At 40.2% G+C, this 23,936-nt stretch overlaps 1 protein-coding gene across 2 annotated transcripts in view; it reads right to left on the bottom strand.

Moving 5' to 3' along the window:
• The window catches only part of kcnh5b (potassium voltage-gated channel, subfamily H (eag-related), member 5b), a 170,249-nt gene extending 146,672 nt beyond the window's left edge, over positions 1-23,577 (bottom strand). For both annotated transcript variants that reach the window (XM_030718684.1, XM_030718683.1), the window contains exons 1-4: positions 23,505-23,577; positions 11,500-11,623; positions 7,533-7,639; positions 4,606-4,734 (exon numbers count right to left, since the gene is read on the bottom strand). In XM_030718684.1, coding sequence (XP_030574544.1) covers positions 4,606-4,734; positions 7,533-7,639; positions 11,500-11,623; positions 23,505-23,577 — 433 coding nt within the window. The remainder of the gene's footprint in view (positions 1-4,605; positions 4,735-7,532; positions 7,640-11,499; positions 11,624-23,504) is intronic.
• Positions 23,578-23,936: the final 359 nt, after the last annotated feature.

The following is a 23,936-nucleotide window of genomic DNA, read 5'->3' on the forward strand; positions in this document are numbered from 1 at the left end:
AGATCCCCCCAGGACACCATCCATCATCTCATTAGGATCCCCGACATTGTGAAGCATGCACACAAGCATGTGGGGCCACACAAACTTCTGAGTACCATTTTGAGTTGCTGCAGTGAAATGTGTCAACATGCACTAGCCTGCTGCATCATTTTTTCATTTTGATTTCCAGGGTATCTTTGAATTCAGCCCTCTGTAGGCTGATAATTTTCATTTCCATCAAATGATGTGGCATCCTTTCATTCCTAACACATTACCCAGTCCATATCAGTATACATATCCAGCATGATTTTTCCCATTGAGATCAGATGTGTTTTCAGTGTTCCTTTATTAATTTTGAGCACAAACCATGATGTCTCCCCTAAACCAAACCCACAATGTTTTAAACAGTAACAGAAAAAGTAAAGTAAAATGAAAGTGCAAAAAAATAAAAAAATAAAAAGGTGTCCCAGACAGTACTGGGAGTGATTCTCTTCTGGTTGGAGGTCACGTGACTTTGTAACTTTCTGTTCTTAATTAAGCTGAAAATGAACGCTAGTGTGGTCTCCCTGTGTGTCAGAAAATGACACCGAGGGGATCCTCTTCCTGTTAAAATGAATGTCAGTGTGTGACGAACTGTTCTCATTCGAAGCTGGTTTTACGATTAACTACCTTATATAGACTTAGAACCCGTTTAATTAAATCTATTACATTTTCAGTACACAATGAAGAACAATTAAACCAAACAGGACAATTTTCCCCAATCCAAATTAGCATCATCAAGATTCTCAAATCCTATGTTGCTTAAAGAAACAGTCACTATTTAAAAAGACTTTCCTAATTCTCAATAGTCAGGATTACCGTTTCCACGATGTAAAACTACCTTCAATAAAGGTAACTGTTACTGCCTGAGCTAAATCAAACTATTGGTTTCAATAAACTGAAGCACTATGCTTAAAGCCTGAGGCACTTGTGTTCCTGCCACAATGCTCGTCACTCATTCCGATCAGCTGTCAGCCTGAAATGTTGTCTTGCCTGAAGCTAAGGTAACAGGAGTTTGTGAAGCATTTACAGGTGCTGACAAAGCAAACAGTCACCACAGCCACTCCACCGTAAAACAACACGATGACCATTATTTTTTAATAGTTCTGTTTTCCCATGTTTTCTTTTTCCTTTCTTTTCTTACTGCATTGCCCACTAATGTTGCTAATATGAATAAACCTGATCAGTTGTCTCACCTTGGTAGCCACAATCAGCCATATGCAAACAAAATGGCTTCAATCCAGATGGTTCAGATTTATGGACGAAGCACCATTTAAAGCACCGTTAAGCGGGAACATAAAGGAAAGAATGCAAATCTTTTTTTCACACGCAGAAACATCCAGGTCTTAGGTGAATGAAACTAAAATACTAAAACCACATACAGAACAATAAATGTGTAAAAATGGGGATTTTTTTTTTTTAAGGTGAAACAGGGATATAAACACAGCGTCAGCGAGCGCACAATAAGTTTTAAATCTACTGTTAGATTTTTAGTTGGACATCTTTCGCATACTGCGATCTCTCCCACTCTGATGACGCTGACATGCTGTGGCGTGCCGTGCTGTGGGAGCAGCCGGAGATGGAGCCGAGAGTGAATTTTAGTCTGCAGCACGAGCCAACTCTGCCAACGCCTGCAGCAGCGAATCTCCCTTCCCCACAAACGGCCTCTCCCATCCCTCTTATCACCAGGCGGGCTGAACTGCAGAACCCAGTACGCCAGTATGTGCTCTGTGGCACAGCAGGCAAATGCTGCATCCTCATTGTGGCCTCTAATGAGCTATACTGTACTGAAACACACCACAGTGCACTAGCTGGTCTCAGTTAAGTTGGAGTATGCCAGTCAAACCACCAACTGCGAGGTGCAGCTTCGTTACCAAGGAGATTTTCTTTAAAAAGGTCAAACCATAAGGACTTACATAAATGTCTAGAACAAGAAGCCATCTCTTTAATAGTGGGTTATCTTTTCAACATTATGTTACGGTTAATGTTTGCCTTAGATACAAAAAGCCACAAAAACATTTTCTCCTCTGCATGAAGCAAACTCCAGACTTTGCAAGGTCATCATCTACTATTATTTTTAACTATCGCAATAAGAGAGATAATATTGCAGATACTGTTAGTGTAGAATTAGTGTAGTTTTTCAGTTTCATGTTTTATACTGAACTATGACGATGGATGGATTGATGAATGGATGGATGGACGGATGGATGGATGGATAAGGATCACGAATTCCGACCAGATCAGGCCCAGATCTAATTCAGATGATGTAATTTCCCAGCTCCCCCAATTCCCAAGGTGGATCCAGGCAGGTTTATTTTGTCCACAATCTGTATTCCTTATCTAAAATGGTTCATCCTGCCAAAGCTATACTGAGATATCTCAAATCTAGCTGACCGACATGTAGACAGGTCTAAAAAAGCTTAGATGTGTCTTATAAAACTTGGAAAGTTGCCCTGTATTTTTTCAGTTAAATGTAAAACAGTTACAACTGCTGAACTCCGACTATTAAAAGTAACTCAGTAAAACATCTGCTATGGCTGTAAGAGAACCATCAACCACCAGTGAAGTCTGATATTAGATCATTGTTAGATCATTGATTGTTGGGTTTTCTCTGTAATGATTGTAGGGTCCTTACTTTACAATATAAGGTGCCTTGAGGCAACTGTTTGTTGTGATTTTTGTGCTATATAAATAAAATAAAATTGAATTGAATTTTAATGCTTCTGTACAGCATCCTATATACCAGCAGATTTTTGTTATTTACCTTCCTCACAAAATCAACTTGTTTAATACTCATAATGTGTAAAACTTCACACCTCACTAAGTAAGGGTTTGTCAAATATTAGGCAAAGTTTGTCACGCTGTCAGATGCAGCAACCACAACTAAATCACAAAGAAGTCAATACACTAAAGACAAATGGCTCTACTTAAGGATCCAATTTTATGTTCAACCTATCTTTTTCACGCATTGCTGAGCACACATAATAAATTAATTTAAAAAACACATGACAACAGTGGGCAGATCTTAGCAGCAGGGAGAGGAGGTGGGAGTACACCACTGCATGTGCACACACCAGTTTACATGTGCATGCATATTAATAAGCAGAAGGGGGGGAAGGGTGCGGGATCCTTGTCAAAGGGCAAACACACCCGAATGGCAGCACCAGAATCGACTCCCAAGGCGGAAAGCTGACACTGTACATCAGTCAGGGGATGGAGGATAACACCGGCACCCACTTCTCCTGTGATTCCTGACAGCATCACAACCTTGTCAAACACAACCTGACAGCTTTGCAGGGAAACTGTAGGGAGACTTGACGTGTTCTTTTGGGGGGTTTTGTTTTTTTTCACATGCAGCTTGGGATAAAACAAAAGAAAGGAAAAAGATTTGTAGCAAGTACTAATCTTCTGAGACTTCTCAGTGTGAGAGAAAGGACAGAGGAGGAGAAGGAGAAGAGAGCTCAGTACAAAGAGACAAAGGAAGTAGAAAGATGAGGTGGACAGCGATTGGAACTTAACACAAAGTTGAGTTCAGACTAACAGAAATCACATTCATTTGGCGATAATTAGGCACAAACCAAAGTGTATAAAAAACTACAAATTTTGCCAGACCATACTGACTGATAAGTCAACAGATCATCAATGTTATCATCAATGATAATATCAGTGTTATCAAGGGTTTTTTCCTGAGGGGGACATGAATTCGAGTATCCACTTTCATAGACCTCCACTGAGGCACTTCTTGTAAAAGCACACGTGTCAACATCATGACGGCGCCAGGGGAGATTTTTTCTGAACTTGGTGCTCCAGTCTAAAACAAAGGTGGTTGACCATTCAACCAACTGCTACTGCAATCCACAGTGCCAGCATGGATGAAAAGAATGATGAGCAAAAATAGAGACGACGAGGGAAAATTAAGTGAAAAGACAAGTGCCAGATAAAACAGAAGAAGAGGGAGAAGAAGAATAAAGAATGAGAAGGACACAAAGAAAAAGATGAAAGAACAGGGAGGCAAGGTAAAAAACTAGGATATGGATGAGAAAATCAGTACAATAAATGTAGAGGAAAAAAGACAAGATGATTACAGAAGATAAAGAAGGAGGTGATGGAAATATTTGGGAACTTCAAGGGAAAAAAGAAAAGAAAAAAATGTAAGAGTGTAAATGTCTATAGGAAGATGACGGGAGAGAAAGAAAAAAAAGCTGTTGAAGGAGGAGGCGGAAGAAACTTAATTATACGTCCAATCAGACGCCAACTGGCATTAGATTACATCCTGTGGCATCCAGCCATGTATTAATTTGGTTCACTCTCACACATTGTCACATGTCATGCCCTGCTGTAATTCTTCATAGTGTGTTGCTGTCTTATAAAGTAGAAACAAAGCACGAATAATCTTTTTAAATGGCTCAGAACATCACGCTGATCGTCATGTACTGGGAGCATCAGGTTTTCAAATCTATCAACACTTCGGGTCAGCCGCCATCCTCCACGCACCCGTTACCCCAAAATAATCTTCAAAAAAAGGAGAGAAACTTTTGTGCAGACTTCCTTTTTGAAAGCTCTGAGCGAAAGCACGGAAACGCTCACCTTTAGTGGTTTCGTCTTCGATGGGCTGCTTGAAGAGGGTGATGTCCTTAAAAGTGCAGAGGAACAGAACCACCTTGTCGTTCTCGTTCCTGATGGGAGCCACTTGCATGTAGAACCAAACAGGACTTCCTGTGACAGGACATCATAAAATCTTAGCAATGCCCAAAACCCCAAAGAAAGGGACTATAAAATGATATAAAGAAATGAGACGGTGATACCACTGAGGGTTTGACACCCGCGATGCTTAGCAAATGTAACTCATCATCATCTGAACAACCAACGTCAAATCCTTACTAGGTTTGAAATTTTTTGCTTCTTCATACTTAGAAACAATAGACACAAAGATATGGGGTTACTTTCCTATAATAATGTGCACAACTACATAATGCTTGAATTAACCACATATGGGTTTTATGTTCAGGTGTCCATAAACCTTTGGCCATTTGGAAAAGAAACTGAAAATTCATTGCTGTACTATTATATATTATATTACAGCAGTAACTTTCATGGCATCTATACTGTTTTTGCAGAAAGAAATGACACTTAGATTATTGTGGTTTCACATCTAAATTGCTGCTCTGGGCTTGCTGAAACAATTAACAGAGGGCAGACACAAATATAATCTAGCCATTAATTGTGCTCCATTATCAGAACCAAGCAACCGCATCAAGACTACCTCAGAAGATAAATCTTTGTGCCACTGCGTTGACTATGGTTGGTTGGTTTTATAATAGTCTGTATCAGATATTAGAATAAATGTAATAAATGTACTATTAATCTATTATCTGTATGCTGAGAATGGATTTTAGAGACATTCATTTTTTTTTAAACAAAACTACTGAATTAGGCAACAGTGTGTAATAACCACTGTGTCCCAACGCTGTGCAAAACTTTTAGTCACATTTGTATCTTATTACACAATCCCATCAGGGAGGTGTTGGATCAGTCAAAAAAATCTTACTGCAAAATAAACTGGAAAATACTGCACAGCCTGAGTCATAAAGAATTATCTTCAGCAACATGAAGAAAAAAAAAACGAGTCCTGCAACAGATGGCTTGGCCCCACACAGATCCCTGATCAACTTCACAGATCAGTCTACCAACTCTGTGAGGACCAATCTACAAGAAAAACTGCAGCAAATTCTCCAACATGCTTGGAGCAACTTGCCTGATCAAGTAGCGATAAAACGTGTACGCAGGAGAATATGTGCCGAAAAAGGCACAGGGAGCTCAGAGAAAATAGTGATTTTATTATGCTTAGTGCACTCTGTATAAGGTTACAATTAGTACCTTAAAGTTTTGTTTAATCCAAACTTTCTTTTTTGAAAATGTTTGAGAATTTAGAAATACTAAAATAAATAAATAAATAAATAAGTCATTCTGGCATGAAAATAAAATGAAATATCAAACGAAAAGAAATAAGCTCTCTTTCTTGGTTAGCAATCAAATTCAAGCTACTTTGTAGGAGTGAACATTGTAAGTCGCTCGTACAAAAGGCTGAGTTGTACCCTTCCACTGAACCAGCACGCACTCGGACAGGTTTCATACTTTGTGACAGCGGTAAACAAGTGAGAGTGTCAGAGGTCAAACTGATTTTCTTTCAGCTTTTAAGAGGGCAGCGGAAGGAAGAGAATAGATAAAGAAGACAGACCATAGTCAGCACGGCATCAGATGATGAACACGTTAATCTTCGTGCACTAAAAGGAACTAAAGAATTCATCAAAAGGATAAAGAATTCCCCTCATTCACCCTCTTTTTTAAAAACATTTCTTCCACCTTGCCCAGTGCTCACCTCACATTCTGCACTCAAAGATAGACCACAAGACAATTTTGTTGGTCCAGTTTGTCCATTCTCCTACTTATGTCACGGCTCGTGATGTGTGTGAGGTTCTGGGGGAGCTAGGGTTGGGCTGGTTCTCCTCCCCTTGGGCGGAGCCTCATCTCTTGCAGCAGTCTGTCACACCTGGATTCCATTAGCTCATCACAGACCCAGTATTTGAGGACCAATTGAGACCTTCACTCCTCACCTCAGAGTCAGCTGCCTGTTTGTGGATCGGATCTCCTCACGCCTCTCCAGTTGTCACCTGCCTGCCCTCCCATAACCTCAGAACTTTGGATTCACGCCAGCACGCCGCCCCGTTTCCCCCTCCAGGAAAGGAATCCCACACACTGTCAAGTAATCTCTCCGGTTCCCCAGTTACTAGCAAGTTAACCATCTTTGGAACCTCCCATTAACTCTCCTCTCCCATTAACACCCCCCACCCCCTATTTCCCAAACCCTGTCAGAACTCTTCTGTTTGGACCCTTTTGCAGAATGTCTGTTTTTGTGTTTTCACGCTGTGAATAAAGCATTCTTTGACTTTCACATGGCTGATCGTTTGGGTCTCTGCAATTAAGTCCTCATCTCTGAGGACGGCTCGCGCCACATAACAATTTATCAACACACTAATCTTGTATATATTGCTCACGCTACTGTTGTTCCATTACACCGCAGAGTAGCATCCCCCATTTATCTCTCCGGGTTGACCTGACTATATTTACATTTTTATTACATTTTATCCAACTTTATCTGCCCTCCATTTATTGTCCTTTATGTAATATGAGCAGTGATTTCTTAAAGACATATAAATTTTTTAAAAAATTATAGAATTCAAACAATGTGCACAGAAGTATTTCCAAAATAAAAGAAAAAGGAAAAACATCAGTAGAAATAATCAAGTGGCAAAATCTTGACTTCAAAATACAAAAATGTAACTGAACATGAGACTGGAGAGGAGGAAACAATGTTTTTAACTGAACTCAACAGAATATCCAATGACAGAAATGATGACAACAATGTAGGCAGACGGCTTTTAGCAACGCACACGTGTTAAAAATGCATAAAAGATGACGAGACAAACCAAGAAATGACTAAAGTGGGCACTCACTGTTCTTTCTGTACAACAGGATTTCAAAGCAGTTGGACTCATAGTTGTCGAATGTCTGTCTGACTTTATCGATGGTCTTCTTGTCTGTCAGCTCTCCGTACATAAAACTGTGAAAGGAAACCAGCAGCATGAGAAAAGGCAGCAATCAATACTGACCCGACCCCTTCGAGCCTTTGATAGCCCCTGTATCCCTGAACATATCACATACTGTATGTTTTAATTTGGTACTGTCAATGTGTTATCTTACCACAGCATCTATATTATTCTTTATGTTTGGTTTGATAGAATAAACTGATGCAACAGAAGGATAAATTGGGGTCACAGTGAAGTGAGTGCAGACCGGTGGAACCTATATTTCCCTCCAAGGCCGTTATTATTCCTTAAAGGGTTGAGGACATTTTATTCAGTGCTAATCTATTTCTCCTGAGATATCACTTTATTTTCCAAAGGCTGCACTGTTTTCAAGATCCAATGAACACAGAGCAGTTCAAGTTAAAAGTAGACTGGAATTACTGCTTTGTGGTCCTGTCCTGCCACTTGAAAGTAAAGTTGCAGCTTGCACCAGTGTTCATCCAGACACGTTTGAATATTTCAGTGCCAGGGTCACTAAATTATGATTATACTGTCACAGTACAGTCGACCTTCAACCATTTGAAAATAAAATTGTATTTTAGATATTTGTTTGAAATTTTTGCTTGATGAGCACAGGAATTCATGCTCTTTTGTGTTTTCTTGCAGCTTCACCTAAAAACTTCAAGTGAGGATTTTTAAAATCTCAACATCATTCCATTAGAAATGCAAAGAACAACAATCCGTCCACTTTTTTTCCACTTATCCAATTCAGGGTCACAGGAGCTGTCATACTGAGAGAGGCTGGGTGCACCCTGGACAGGTCGCTAATCTATCACAGGGCTAACACAGAGACAATTCACCTAAACCCATCTATGCCTTTGGACTGTGGAAGAAAGTCAGAGTACTCAGAGAGAACCCACACAGACACAGGAAGAACATGCAAACTCCACACAGAAAGGACCTTCTTGCTGTGAGGCGACGATAATAACCACCGCACCACTCTGCAAAGAATATAACATTTTGAAATTTTCAAAAAACTTCTGAGTGGAAACTGGGGTTTGACAGCTAACACCCACCCCCTAACCTCTAATGGGCAAACCTGGATGCCGCTTTCCACCAATATCACCAGTGATGTCTGGGATATTAGTAAGCAGAGTGGAAAATTCATCCCAGCCTTACTGCAAGCTGAAGAGAGACAGAACGGCAAAGAGTTCAGGGAACTAATGTGAAAAATCAAGCACAGCATTAGTTTAGCTGATGCCAGTGCCACCCCACATCATCTCATGGCTCTGCTGGCCTTTCTATCCATCCGATCGGTGAATCGGTGTGGGCAGACGAAAGCTGCTTTAGTCTTCCCACACTTCTTAAGCTAATTAATTTGATATCTTTCCTGTTCTGTATTGGGGTCTGCTGCTCTCATGGGCTTTGGCTTTCCACATATACATGTCAAAGGACAGAAAAGCCCAGAATACACTTGCACTATCTGTTGGTGTTTTGTTGCTGTCTGTACACTGTGAGCATTTTCTTGAAATGCATCTTGTTGTGTATTGTCTGCAGTTTTTTTCTGAGTGGGCTTTGTGTGCACTGCTTGTAAGGCACTGGTCTAAGGTGCCGTTTACACGAGACCGTTTTCATTTTGAAACGGTGTCGTTTTGATGCGTTTCGGCCTTGCGTTTACACGACAACGGTGTCGTTTTGATGCGTTTCGCCCTTCTGTTTACACGACAACAGAGTGAAAACGATGTGTTTCAGAAACGGGGTCCAGAGTGGAGCGTTTCAGAAACGCACCGGCTTGCGTTTTCGTGTAAACACTTGAAACCGGGGTGATTTGAAAACGCTCGACTCGCACATGCGCACTATGGTTGCGACGGCCAGTTTTTCGCGCACGCGCAAACTGATAAACAGTACTCGCGGATTCACGAGTGCTTCTTATGCTTTTCCTGTGTTTTTACCGTTTTGTAATTCAGCGTTGTGTGCAGCAGCGATCCAACCTCATCATCGGTCCACACAAAACCTCTCATATTGGCCGTTTTGTAAGTAATGAACAATTTGCCGCACTACCTACTGTCACTCCACGCATGCGCGTCTTGCGTAAACAAACTTTGCAAAGAGAAAACCAACGCCAACTTGTGGCCTGGCATGGGAACTACATCGTTTTCATCGTTTCACATGTCCTCGTGTAAACGCAGATCGTTTCTGAAACGCCATCGTGTAAACGAAAGGCTGAAACGCATCAAAACGACACCGTTTCCAGTGAAAATGGCTTCGTGTAAACGGCACCTAAGATTTGGGTCCTTTGTATGCAGACTGATAATTCAAAAGAAAAAAAGAAATGGTAGTGGTTTCCAACCACTATAACGGTTCCCAAACTTTGATGGCTCTTACCAAAAGAATATGTCTGTAATTATGAATAAGAGATTTTGTTATTTTATTAACTGACAGAAGCATTAAATGGTTCCAGTACAATTCCCAGTTGAAGAGGTCCTCCTCCACTTTTTGTGAAAGTCTACTTTTTGTGTTTGTTTTTTTCCTTTTCCATTTACAGTTGGCTGATTTCCTTCAATTATGATTTTGGGTGAAATGTCTACACATCTGCACCACTGTTATGGATTCATACCTTTTGTACCACAGTAAAAAGATTTTTTTTTTCTTTAATGGCTCTGAGCCCCGTTAACAGGCTGCTGTCTTCCTTCACTTTGGCAGCAGCCTGTAAGTTTAAGCTCTCAGCGGCCTCTTCATCCTCTCGGTGTCACGATTGAGTGCATTGTCAGTCTCAGTGTCCTCTTCGGCCCAGAGCAACAGGAAGCGCAGGGATAAATCTGCATCTCTGTTCTCACTCAGCTCAGTGTCCAAAGGAGACTTTTTAGCTGCAGGCTAGTCAAGGCCGACACCCCCAGTCACATCTGAGAGCAGCCTGAGGAAAGGGAGTCAAATTTTTAAAACATCTTGACTGACAGGCAAGCAGGGCACCGTCCTCGAGGTGGACCGGGAAGAGCTCCCCTGACAGCTCCAAATTGGATTCATTTCAGACGCTCACTGAGTGGTGTGCCATCCTCTCCCTACTCCCTCTCTTTCAAAGAAAGATTTTTTTTTTTCCACTGTGACTCTGCTGAGCTGCACAATTTTGTGTGCACAAGGGGTTAGGATCATGTAAACATGTCTCGGGAGTAGTATTACTTTAGTATAGAAGGAAAGAATCAGGGAGGTGCAAACCAATTGCCACTTTTAGATCTTTTCTATGTGTGTATGTGTGAGTGCTTAAATAATGGATGAAACTGAATTTAAAAAAGCCACACAGACAACTGATTGTTGCAGCTAAACAGAGAACTTTGAAAATGACAGTTTGAGCTGAAAAGCAATGCATAATGGCTAGTCTGGTGTGGTTTTATATATATACTGGTCTTGTAAAAATATATTGGTTTTTTATGAGTCCCACTTTCACTGAAGAATAAACCATTAAAAATGCATAAACCCGGGAGCTAAATAAGACATATGACTACTATAAATTCAGCAAAGAACTGTGCGAATGTGAAGATGAAATTTAATGCATTTATAGATAAACTGGGATTGGATTATTGCACCATTACCATACCATAACTAATAATGCTGTATTACACAACAACATGTGCATTTATATTTACCTTAAAGTAGACCTATTCTTATTTCCAGCTTTATAATTTTCTTCTTGGACTCAAACAGAGTAGTGCTGCATGATTCGAGGTTTAAAATAATATTTATTTATCTTATACCGGACTTTGATGCACCCTATAATCCGCCCACTGTCTTATATCTTTAATACGAGTATCAATCAGTGGAACAGAAAATACGTGACAGAAAACAAGTAAAAAGATAACAGGTCCACTTTAAATGTTTGGTAATAATATAAAATTTGTACCTGCATGTGCTGCTCTTCTGCATGACCTCGGCCCTGTGGAAGCCAGACAGCTTGCAGAATCCGTCATTACTGTAAACTATGGGCCACTCCACGATCTGGGCGTTTCCCAGGAGAAAGCTGGTCTCTGACGGATGGACAGGAAAGACAGAACATCAGATCCAGTCAGGGCATCAAATATAAATAACAGATAAAAGGCTACAAAGCTTCTTAGCTTCTGGACAGGACTGGATAAAGACATGTTAGACTGGCCGTGTCACTTTTAGTTTTGCTCTTCATGAAGTCAAAATGTTCAAAGATGAGTCAAGGTGAGTCCTGTTTGTAGTTTTAATGGAAAGAGGTTCAAGGAGAGGATGCGCACATTTTACACTCCAGTTCACATTCTGATTGTTAAAACTGGTGATTAAGATGGTTTAACTTTGAGTCTTATTTATACCTCCCTATACAAATACTTAAAATAATAATAAACTTTGATTGTACCCATTACACTGACTTTTTCCTACTGATTTGGGTTTTGTCACACTATAAATAACCCCAATTTGAGCTTAAACTGACTTGTGTTACAAAGCTATTAAACAGAGGGAAGTCTTTCACCAGTCAAAGTGTCAGACCTTCAGTAAAGATAACAGAAGGTATAGAGGGTTTTTTAACATGAAAATGACCAACTTTGAAAAGACTTCTAACAGCAGAGTCATGCTGAAGAGGAAACACTGCACAGCCAACATGAGGAGGAACGATTACAGCGAGCAATAACAGAACGAACATGTAACATGCAGTAGAGTATTAGAGTAAGACTTCAAAAACTCTGAACTTAAAAGCTGCAGTCTTATTTGTGCCCTTTGGGATAAAGAGCTGAGTAAGACTTACTTCTAGACAGTCAGTCGGAATCACCTCAATCCTTTGGCTCTATGCTTTCATTTCACTCAATTATTATTGTCTAGATTTTCTGTGAAAAAAAGTCAGCAGACTGTTATGATTTTCGAATCACAGTGGTAATGGTTTTCAGCTGCTGTGTAGTGGGTACTGATATTGCAGCAGTAATGTGAGCAGATTCAGTCTTGAACTTTTAGCCTTTGAGCATTTTTTAATGAATTCAAAGATTGTGCCAGACAACTTTAATCAGGAGGGAAGCCAAAATGGTCAAGTGTCTCTCTTTCAGTGTGAGCCACATAACAATGTTTTTCAGGACAGCAGTTTGCTCTGATGGTGCTCTCAAAATAACTGAACTTTAGGAAGAATATTTTGGTGAAGAATAACTAAATTCCACTTAGTTATAGAAATGTGTGGGACAGTCAGGATGAGGTATGGATAACTGCGTCCACAGCCTTACTAAAACAGAGAAATGAGGAAAGCCCGTTGTGCATTTCAGTAACACTGATGCAGTATGAATATCTTAACACTGAACTTGGTAGTTGTCTTGTGACTTTTTGGTTTGTCATTGCAAAACATTCTAGGCCAAGTTGTGTATCCATCTATCAGTCTATCCATGGCCAAACTAATCACATGTGCACAAAGACACCAGGCTTTACATTTGCAGGTTATAATATGCCACTTTCTGAATGGTCCTAACCAGAGCCGGATCAAGGTTTTCTGGGGCTTTAAGCAGAATTTAATTTTTTTTCTTTGCCACTGTATTGTACTTATGACTCACTAAATAAGCTGTATGCAGAGAACTGACCAGGCTCTATCCATGACTGTGCTGCAGTGGAGTTTTTGAGCACAAAAAACAAGGATTGCACAGTATTGGTAGTGATGCATGAATAGAAGGAGCAAAATGAATCCTATTTTTTCTTACTTTTCCAGCTTTACTGCTGGAACTGGGAGTGATGTGATTCCAAACTTGGACTTCCAGGCATTATGTGCCTCAACATGCACTGGCCCCGCTCTGTGATTTTACATGGCCTAGCCCTTTGTGGCTGAGTTGCTGTCATTCCCAAATCACTTCTGCTTTGTTCTAACACCACTAACAGCTAAATGTGGAATATTTAGTTCACAAATGGACTTTTCATACAGGTGGCGTCCTATCACGGTACCACGCTGGAATTTACTGAGCTCCTGAGAGCGACTCAGACAGACAAACTGGTGATGGCTAACCAACCAGGTGATAGATGTAGCAATATCGAGTGATAGCAACAGGAAGAAGGAACATGAGAAGTTAAAGAAACACCAAGCAAGGGCTGAGAGAAGAGGTAGGGGATGTGGAGGGTGAAGGCAGCAGTGGTCTCTGTCTGGAAGAGCACAGTCCTAGGAACAGCTAAGATAGTGCGCAGGACCCTCAAGCTCCCATATATATAGTGGATTGTTTTACTCTAAATACAAATAATAGAAAAGAAGACAAAAAACAGCTATATAGTGGCATTTAAACAGACCCATCTCTAGCTTATGGAAAAAGCTAATGAGCAGTCATTAAAAGTTAGAATTCTATCAAACTTGCTTAATGACTGCGAGTTAAATTCAAACCTTAATTCAAGCAAAATAAAAAGAGCTCAAAATGTTTTATAAAGATTACTGACTCAAATTAGTTGAAGGTAAACATTTAGGTACTTTCTCCTCCCACGTGTTTATTCACTGTTACTAAATAGTTGATATACTATACATATCTCCCTACACTTTCATCTATCTTTCTAGGGTCTTAAGCTACAGTTTACTGTGTGCTATATATTGTGTTTGTGTTTATGACTGCTTTCATTTTCTTTATCTGTCAGCTTGTTGGACAGAAAACCACATTTAAAGATGTATCATGAATATTTGTTACAACCTTTTAGGTAGAAAAGTCACCTGAACCTGAACCTGTACTTATTAGAACAAAATGAAGATAAACGAATGCATCACAAGAGAACGAGACTGAGGACTGAATAGTGGACATAACCTTATGAACAAGAATGATCCCAGTCTCCCTCAGACACACAATCTATGAGAATAAGTGAGAAAATCATAAACCTCCCCAATCCCCTTGTTCAACCTGAATGAGTTAGCCAACAGCTACAATGTAGCATAGATGAGACTGCAGAACCAGAGGAAAAATACCACCAGCAGCTTCTTGCCCTTTCTCCTTTCCCTTTATAACCACACAGACATTAATAATTCATTTGATATATTCTGCATGGTGATAGCTTGGTCACCAGGGAGAACGATGCAGGAGGTTTTGACCGTTTAACAATTAGCTGTACAAATCTCATGTACTATCATCCACGAATGCTGTCAACCAGTCTCCATTGTGTTAAATCTTTGTTTGTCTGTTTGTTTGTTTGTTTGTCTGTCTGTCTGTCTTTGGGGGGGTCACAGACTTTTTCAAGTTTAACAGATGTGAACAGTCACAATGACTGTTCAGCTGTCAATTATATTGCATTTTTATATATTGTATAGCTTCCCTCTTTTGCAGGAGCAACTATGAATATAGAACCATGGAAGAATAAAACAAAATAATAAAACACGTGATTATTCCTTCACTTGAAATTAAAATAGCCCAAGGGAAGAAGCTACTTCCTCCTGGCTCTGGCCCTACTGTGCCTATGAATCTCTCCTTGCACCTAACCCAACCAGTTACCATTCCTCATAAATTATACATCAACCGAACCCACCAAACACAACCCGATCAGCAGCGCTGTAGGGTAAGCTGTTGAAACATTTTTAGTCCTGTGTTGAAAAAAATTTCCAAGGTCCAAACTTCATAGCTGATTACAGCCATGAACACTCTTCATGCCTGTGAATGCGTGAAAAAATAACATTCAGATCATAATGGGCCAAAATTATCTTTTAAAGTAAATTATATTTTCATTGTAAAGCCATGCAGTATCACATCTCCCAAACTCTCCTGTTGTGTGTTTTAGACACCTAAACATCAGTCAGCAGCTGTATAAGGAAATCCCACAAGCATCAGATCTCAGATGTTTGTATCTCCTTGAAATCACCAACAAAATGCACAAACAAGAAAATAGTAAAAATTGGTTCATTTCTCAAGGCTCTTTCCATAAAAAAGCAGGTGATTACAGATCAGAATGACAATATTATAATTTTAACAAAGTAAATAAAGGTTTATTGTAATAGTTACTAATTATCTAAAATGTTCCTTTTAAGGTTAATTCTTTGCAAATCCTTCTTGTAAAACACACAAAGCTAACTCATTGGTTGTCTGAAAAGTCAAAAACAAAACTGCAGTATTACGCAATTTGTAATTACCAAGCCAAAACATGCAAAACCACTGATGTCCCATCATCACCTGCCAAAAATATTGTCCCGGTAACTCTGGCAGGTAATCACTCAGAGAGCCTCCTCCCTTCCAAAAAATAGTTGGCTGGTAAAGGACCGACTTTTAGGATGAAAAGATACTGTAGCAGCCAATCAAATAAGACTGTGTGCATCCCCAAATCTATACAGCAGTGCAGTGTTTCCACCTCTCTGTGTTTATAACGGAGAGGAAAACTGTGTGAAACAGCATTTAAGCTCTGAGAAGACAATAACACTTCTGTGGTGAGACACAAGCGGATGAGTTGTTGAAGGTGTGTCAGCAGCTCTTTCGGGCATTTACAGACTGATGAGTAAAACCCTGCAGCAGCACACTCGATTGATTTCACCAGTCAGCCATCTAATGATAAAAAAAAATAGCTATCATAAAAATGTTCTTGCTGTAGTCAGGGGAAAACCTCTATTATAACAGCAGTGGACAGCACTGACTGGGTGATATTTGATTTTTAATAAAGTATATAAAAAAAAAACTGTTCTGTTTATTTGCTGAATGCCTTCCAATGATCATGTGACCACATATATACTGCAAAAAGATATACATGGCATTTGTACATGGCAAGTACCTTCAAAGGGGGATGAGTGACCTTTTATAATATTAAGTATCTTCATAGCAGCAGGCTGGCAATCAAAGTATTACCTGGGGCTGGTTTTAGTGATTTTTAAATGATTTTTTTCTCTGATTTTATGTCCCCCGTCACACATTTTTGTCCTACTGCACTAATAAAATATACTTGACTGTAACCATTTTCCTGGATTCAGTGGAACAGTTTTTCAAATCCAGTACAGCCTGGAATCTCTGGAGTCCAGCAGAGACATTATTTCTCTATCACCAGGCCACAACAGCAGATGAGCTGGAAACATTCCTCCCCATTCTTGATTGCGTAGATTGTTTGTGTTACTGCACTACAATCTATAGTTACATTTTAAAGCTAGGGGATGTCTAGTGGCTGTGTGACTAACTGCATGCAGAATGTGAGCTGGTTTTGGCACGCAGATGAGGCAGACCTCCTAAAGCCAACCAGCTAATTTTGTTTAAATATAACCAAACCTAAAAATGAAAAAAAAAACAGGAAATGAAAGCAAAATATAAAAGATGCACCAAATGAGAATCAAACTGTCCCAGGCAACAGTCAGGGGTGTTTATAACCTCTGGCCCACCTGCTTCCCAACACGGATTTTTTGGTCCTCAAAAGTGGAAATGCTCATGTATGTTGTAGGAAAAACTTAAATGGCTCTTTTTAGACTGTAAGAACAAATTACCAGTTTTGATTAAAAAGAAAAAAATAGCTAAGGTGAGTGCAGAATGCTGCACTGAAATCAGCACCTTTCAGGGGAAATGCAGATTTCTCAGTGTTTTTATCAGATTTGGTTGGTGATTACATACATGCAGCAATCATTTCCAGTTCCATGTATTTACAAGTGCAAGTTCACTTTTGCTCAGCACAGAGAAGCATGGTTCAGCCTCAAATCTTCCGCTAACTCTGATGAAAATGAAGCCAGGTCTGATCATAGGCTGTCCCCTGCCCTCCCTCCAGGAACTGTTCAATGCCCGCTGCCAGAGGAGGGCACAGAACATCCTCCAGGACCCCTCACACCCTGGACACTCCTTGTTTCAGCTACTGCCATCAGGCAGACGTTTCAGGACAATGAAGGCCAGAACAAACAGACTGAGGAACAGCTTTTATGCCAGGGCTATCACTGAACTGAACTCTGTGTGGTTTGGACAGTGATGTGGGGTGGTAGTGCTGACTGTGTGCGTGCGTTGGTGTGTGTATTGGGGCTAGATTCGTCTTAATTTACTATTGTGCACTGTATTTTAGTAATCATTTTTAATCACTCATATTTTTATTATTTTATTATTTATTGTCTGAGGCACCTAGAAAGGAATGCATTTTAAATTTCGTTGTGCAACTTCTGTGTACAATGACAATAAAGATTCTGATTCTGATTCTGATTCTGACATGCTGAGTCTCATGTGTCTAAACCAACAATCTAACAAATTAACAATTGAAAATATTTATGGGATGCTAATATATCTTAGACTTCTTGTTGACACTATGAATGCAACTGAAAAATACAGGTTTCGCCTGTACTTATCCACTTTTCATCATCCCAAATGGGCCTAACATTTGTGTGCTGGTGGTGCTGATAAAATCACAAAACCACAGAGCATTATGGATAAGCTGTGAGATGGTCAGAACTATCCAGAACATTATCAGCCTCATCTGTCCGCTGCGTCTCTTTCCAAACAATTACTTAACAGAGTTTTCAGCACAAAAGGGAAAAGGAGTTACTTAATTTATCACCCTCTTGTTTCAAGCTTGAAACCTGATGACTGCAGCCTTTGAAATTAAAGTGCTGACTAGGACTTAATGCAACACAAAAAAAAAAAAAAAACTTTGAATCATCTTGACCTTTTCCTGCTCTCCTCTTTCATCAGAACCGAGTAGTTAGCTGAACTGAGGTTCAACCAGTATGGCCGCCTGAAGGAATGTTGGACTCTATTAAAGCCCAGTTTTAATAGATTATTCCTGAGTAAACTGCTCTGATTTCATTTTCTGAGACAAGCTATGAGACCTTTAAATCTAATTTAAAGACCCAATGAAAAAGCCAAGTGAAGGAATACATTTACATTTATATAAAAAGAAATGTAGGTTTTCAAATTTGTTGACCTGTAAGACCTCGTCCTACCAACATGTTTTAGCCATCTTTTTAAAAAAAAGGTGAGGAAGCACCTAGCAGTGCTGGACTATCAACTGGAAATACAACCCCAAATCCAAAAATCTTGGGACGCTGTGAAAAATATAAATAAAGCAAATGCAATGAATTGCAGATCTTATAAACTTGTTTCGATTGGCTAGGCAGAGAGATCGAGCTGGAAAGGATGTGCAGCAGGTTCAGATAATTAAGGATAGAGATGGACATATACTAACGAGAGACAAGAGTGTGCTGAGAAGCTTGAAGGAGTATTCTGAGGAGCTCATGAATGAAGAAAATGAGATAGAAAAGAGAACAGCCAGAAGAGGACACTTAGTGAATCAGGAAGTGCAGAGGATCAGTAAAAAGGAAGTGAGGGCAGCCATAGAGAGGGTGAAGAGTGGAGCAATTTGGAGACAATGTTAGAAAAGCAAGGCTGAGATGGTTTAGACATGTGCAGAGGAGGGACAGTGGATATACTGGACAGGGATGTTGAATATGTCCAGGGTGTATGCATCCTCTCACTCTATGGCAACTGGGATAAGCTCCAGCCCCCCCACAGCCCTGAATTGAACAAGCGGAGGAAAATGGATGGATGGATGGATGGATGGATCTGCTGGGCAGGAAGAAAAGAGGAAGACCTCAGAGAAGATTTACAGATTTAGTGAATGAGGACATGCAAAGGGTTGGTGTGACAGAGGATGCGAGGGGCAGGGTGTAGCGACCCCTAAAGGGCGCAGCCAGCAGTAGAAGATGAACCCATATTTTATTCACAATAGAACACAGAAAACAAATCATATTTAAAATTAGACATTTTAATATTTAATTAAAAAACACGAGCTCATTTTGAATTTCATGGCAGCAACGTGTCTCAAAAAAGTTGGCACGGGGACAACAAAAGGCTGGAAAAGTAAAGGAAACAGCTGGAGGAACAGTTTGCTACTAATTATGTTAACAGGTAACATGGTGGCACAGCATTAAAATCAGGCATGATTCTGTCAGCAGAATCAGAAATCACTGTCTGTGAACACAGTTCATCGTGCTATCCACAAATGCACATTAAAGCTCTGTAATGCAAAGAAGAAGCCATATGTGAACATGATTCAGGAACGTCACCATCTTCTCTGAGCTAAAGCTCATTTAAAATGGACTGAGGCAAAGTAGGAAAACTGTTCTGTGGTCAGACACGTCGAAATTTGAAATTCTTTTTGGAAAACATGGACACCGCGTCCTCTGGACTCCCAAAGGTCCAGCAGCTGCTCTCCTCAGCTCCAATAACTTCATGGTCTATTATTAAGAGAAGAGGGGGGGATGCTAAACAGCAATAAACATTAACTTGTCCCAACTTTGTCCCAAATTTCTTAAAGTGGTACAGGTTCTCACTTTAAACATTTGATATGTTGTGAATATGAGTTTATGAGATTTGCAAATCATTGCATTCTGTTGGGGTTGTATACCCACCAGTATTCAGCGAAGGCCTACGTTAACACATTCCAGTTGGTGTCCTCATTTAAATTTAAGTTTATATTTGTAAAGATGGGTAGCTCTTCTAGCATTTCTGAAAAAATAACTCAAATGATAACATTTATTTTCTGCTGACTAATGCCTTCATCTCCAGTTGTGGTTGGTTTCTGTTTGCCTGGAGCAACATTTTGTTGGGGACTTAAGAATACTTGACTTCCTTAATAATCAATGAATATTGATTGAAGTACATTCTGTATATAATAAATAAGTAATTGCTCGTAATTGCTCTGTTGTTGTCACTGGATGCAAAGGAAGCAGAGATTGTTTTATTGATAACCTGCTTCTGATTTGGGGGAAGTTAATATCCCTTCCAATGAGAGACCAATGTATTCATGACAGTGTCTGAAACAGGCAGAAATTATATTTGAGCAGACCGAGATGAACACTCGGACTACATATTTATAATACTTGGAACTTTCTCTACATCTTTGCGAAACCCAATACACATCATGCATTCCTCTGGTGCGAGCTACAGACCAGACAGGTGACGAATGAAAGGAAAAACCTGAACCCTTTGACCCCAATAGTACAGGGATCCATTGCCATTGGTATTTTGCTGATGTGGTTTGGCTCCGCTTGCCCCCTAGAAGGAAGAGTGATTGGTGTGTTTTCAGGTCAGCAACCTTTATCCTGTGATGAAACATTTCTACACTGGTGGAGTGGTCAATGTTATGGATGACCACGCTCACTTTTATAGGGCATGAGTGAACACCAAATCTGAAAATGATGCACACCATGTGCTAAGGCTTTCACAGTCGCCAGACCGCCACAGTTGAATAACAATGGGCGCTTTTGGACCTATGCGACAGAACTCTCCAGCATCATAATTAACATTTCAAATGAATATCTTTGGAAGAAAATTATTCCAGCCCTCCAGCAGAACGTCAGAGAATCAGTGCTGAGGTGTACTGAAGCTGTCTGTGACATGTGACAGTCCAATGCCTTACTAAGACAGTTTATGATAGATTTTGTTTTCCGTTCGTCATTCCTATGAAGTACCATTCCTGAGGGATGGAGCAGCTGACAGGCCAAAGAACAATGTCAGCACAACATCGACATCTTCTGCTACGTGCATCATCCCAGCAAGTCTCTTGTGTGACTTCTTAAAAAGAACAAAAAAAAAAAAACCACGACAGACACTACAGCAAGTGTTTCTTCAACTTCAACAACAACACTGTAAACCCAGATAAGTTGAATCTACTTAAAAAAACCAAGGTAACTCGTTGCCTTAAATTTTTTAAGTAATGAAACAGTTCATTTAACTCAGCCTGTTCAGTAAGCACTACTCCATTTCCAATTGAACTAAATTGTATGTTCTAATTGCCCAAACTTATCTTTTATAGTTCATGAAAAAATAAAATGTCTTTTGATTAATCAATTCCCCCTATCCTTTTCATGGTTGTGTGGGGGTGGTGGGGGCTGGAGCCTATTACAGCTGACAAGGCAGTAAGATGCAGGGTACACCGCATACAGGTCACCAGGGCTGACACAGACAATTCACACCTGTGGCCAACTTAGAGAGACCAATTAACCTGACCCCAGTAACTGCATGTCTTCAGATTGTGAGAAGAAACCCACACAGACACAGGGAGAACATACAAACTCCACACAGCAAGAGTCCCAGACTAAGGTGGAATTGAACCCAGACTATCAGATAGCTATTCTAGCTGTGAGGTAGCAGTGCTAACCAACACGCCACTATGCTGCCCGGTAACACAAATATTTTTTACAGTGTTGAACTGTGTCTGTTTAAATTTGTTAAATAAACGTGCTAAAACTCAGCCCTGCTGAATCCTGGTACATTAACATTTACAAATAACATTTGTCCATGGAACAATAAAAAAAACTATACGAGAGAGCGTTGTGAACAAAAACACCAAATGTCAACTTTTCCAAACAGCGAGAGACCTGGGACAAGCCAGAATTGAACCCAGACCTTCTAGATGGCAATATACCTGTGAGGTAGCACTGCTAACCATCATGCCACCATGCAGCTGAACATTAAGCCACTCTGTTAAAACTGGTATAAACTAGATTTTTAGCAGGTGCAAAACTTGATGATATTAAGTTGTTTGAACTCAACAACTTAATTTGGGGTGGCTGTAGCTCAGTAGGTAGAGCAGCTCACCTACTGATCAGAAGGTCAGCGGTTCGATTCCTGGCTACTCCAGGCTACATGCCAATGTATCCTTGGGCAAGATACTTAACCCCAAGTTGCTCTCCGACCATCCCGTCGGAGTATGAATGTGTGTGAATGATAGTTAATGAAGAAAAAAAAGCACTTAGCTTAGTACATATGGAAGTGCTTGTATGAATGGGAGTGCATGGGTGAATGTAAACATGTTGTAATAGCGCTTTGAGTGCTCATACTGAGTAGAAAAGCGCTATATAAGAGCTAGTCCATTTACCATTTACCAACACATGATTACAATAAGATAGACCATCAAAAAGTACAGTCTACTCAGCATTAACAAGTAATGTTCACATTGTAGGCAATTTTAAGTAAAATGAACTCAATATTTTTAAGTGGAATCAAAATCTGGGTTTACAGTGCAGAGACAGAAACGCCTTTCTGGAACCCAGGCTGAACCACCTCAGTCCACAACCTCTGCTTTCATTCCGGCCAATTACTCCGCAGACTTTTCTGGGAAAATAAAGGAAAGCAATCAATCTAACAGAGGGGAGAACGCGTTTTCAGACCCGTGACAAGTGTAGGCGCAGTTTACAGCAAAGATTGAGGGGAAAATATCAAAGAACACAAAAAGGGGAAAAGACAGTCAACAATAATGCTGAGTAATACTTAAAGTAAGGGAGGGACAAAAAGGAAGCAGCTATTTATTATTTACCCCAGCATATCGTTCATTTCGTTTTAACAAACCAAACGCAGCTCTACAGTATTACATAATGACGGAACAGCCATTAAAAATTTAAAAGCTTTCGTGTAGTCGGTTTAATCTGTTTCCCAATTAAAATAATGCAATAATAATAATAATAATAATAACGAGGAGAAGTTAACGGTGGTCAGATGGCTTGAGTTTATTACAAATAAACGTATAACAAAATGCCAATATAATGACCAAAAAACTAATCAACAATTACCTCCGTCTTTGGTCTCGCATAAACTCACAAATTCATCGTGAAAAGTTAAAGGCGCTGCGTAAACTATAACTGTTGAGGGTGCTTGACGCAAACGATATTCGATATGATAGGAAAAAAATCTCATTCCTAAAATTATCTGTTTACTTCTGCTTTGCAGCTTAGGTTTGACCGGCATCAGCTAAACTCTACTTGACGTATCACGTCCATGTTGCCTTAGACAGGGAGTACACTCCTAATAAATGCAGGTATAAAGTGACTTTATCCAAACCTTCCTGGCTGCATAGATATAAACACACACACACACACACACACACACACACACACACACACACACACACACACACACACACACACACACACACACACATCGTACACCAGCAAAGCCCGAGTCCAAGCGGTCTGGTAAAACCACATCCAAAACAAGCTCCGACGCGCGGACTCACCACTTGAACGCCGGACGATGTTCTCCAGAAAAGTGTTTTGCGGTGCCACAAGCCCTCTCTTTCCCCCGGGCATCCTGCTGCGGGCGGACGGAGCTGGTGTCGGTGGCGGTGTGTCTGCTGCTCGGAGGTCGGTACTGACGCTGGCTCTCAGTCGGACCGATGGAGAAGCTCATTGTAACCGTGCGCTCTGGATGCTCGGGGCGCACTGAACCACAGCAGCGGCGCTACATCCCACTGCCTGCCCAGAGCCAGGACGCATGCGTGTCTGCTGCTGAGTGCTCGGTCTTCAAAATAATGATGAACCGTAATGTTTATGCAATAAATTATTATATGTTTACTGGCTAACATTTAGCAGAAAACTCCACCTTTCGTATATTTATTATACGTTTGGTTTGCATCTTTAGTAACACAGATGGCAATATCAAACTAGTT

This window comes from Archocentrus centrarchus, chromosome 22, assembly GCF_007364275.1.
Source record: "Archocentrus centrarchus isolate MPI-CPG fArcCen1 chromosome 22, fArcCen1, whole genome shotgun sequence".
Taxonomy (NCBI): Eukaryota; Metazoa; Chordata; class Actinopteri; order Cichliformes; family Cichlidae; genus Archocentrus; species Archocentrus centrarchus.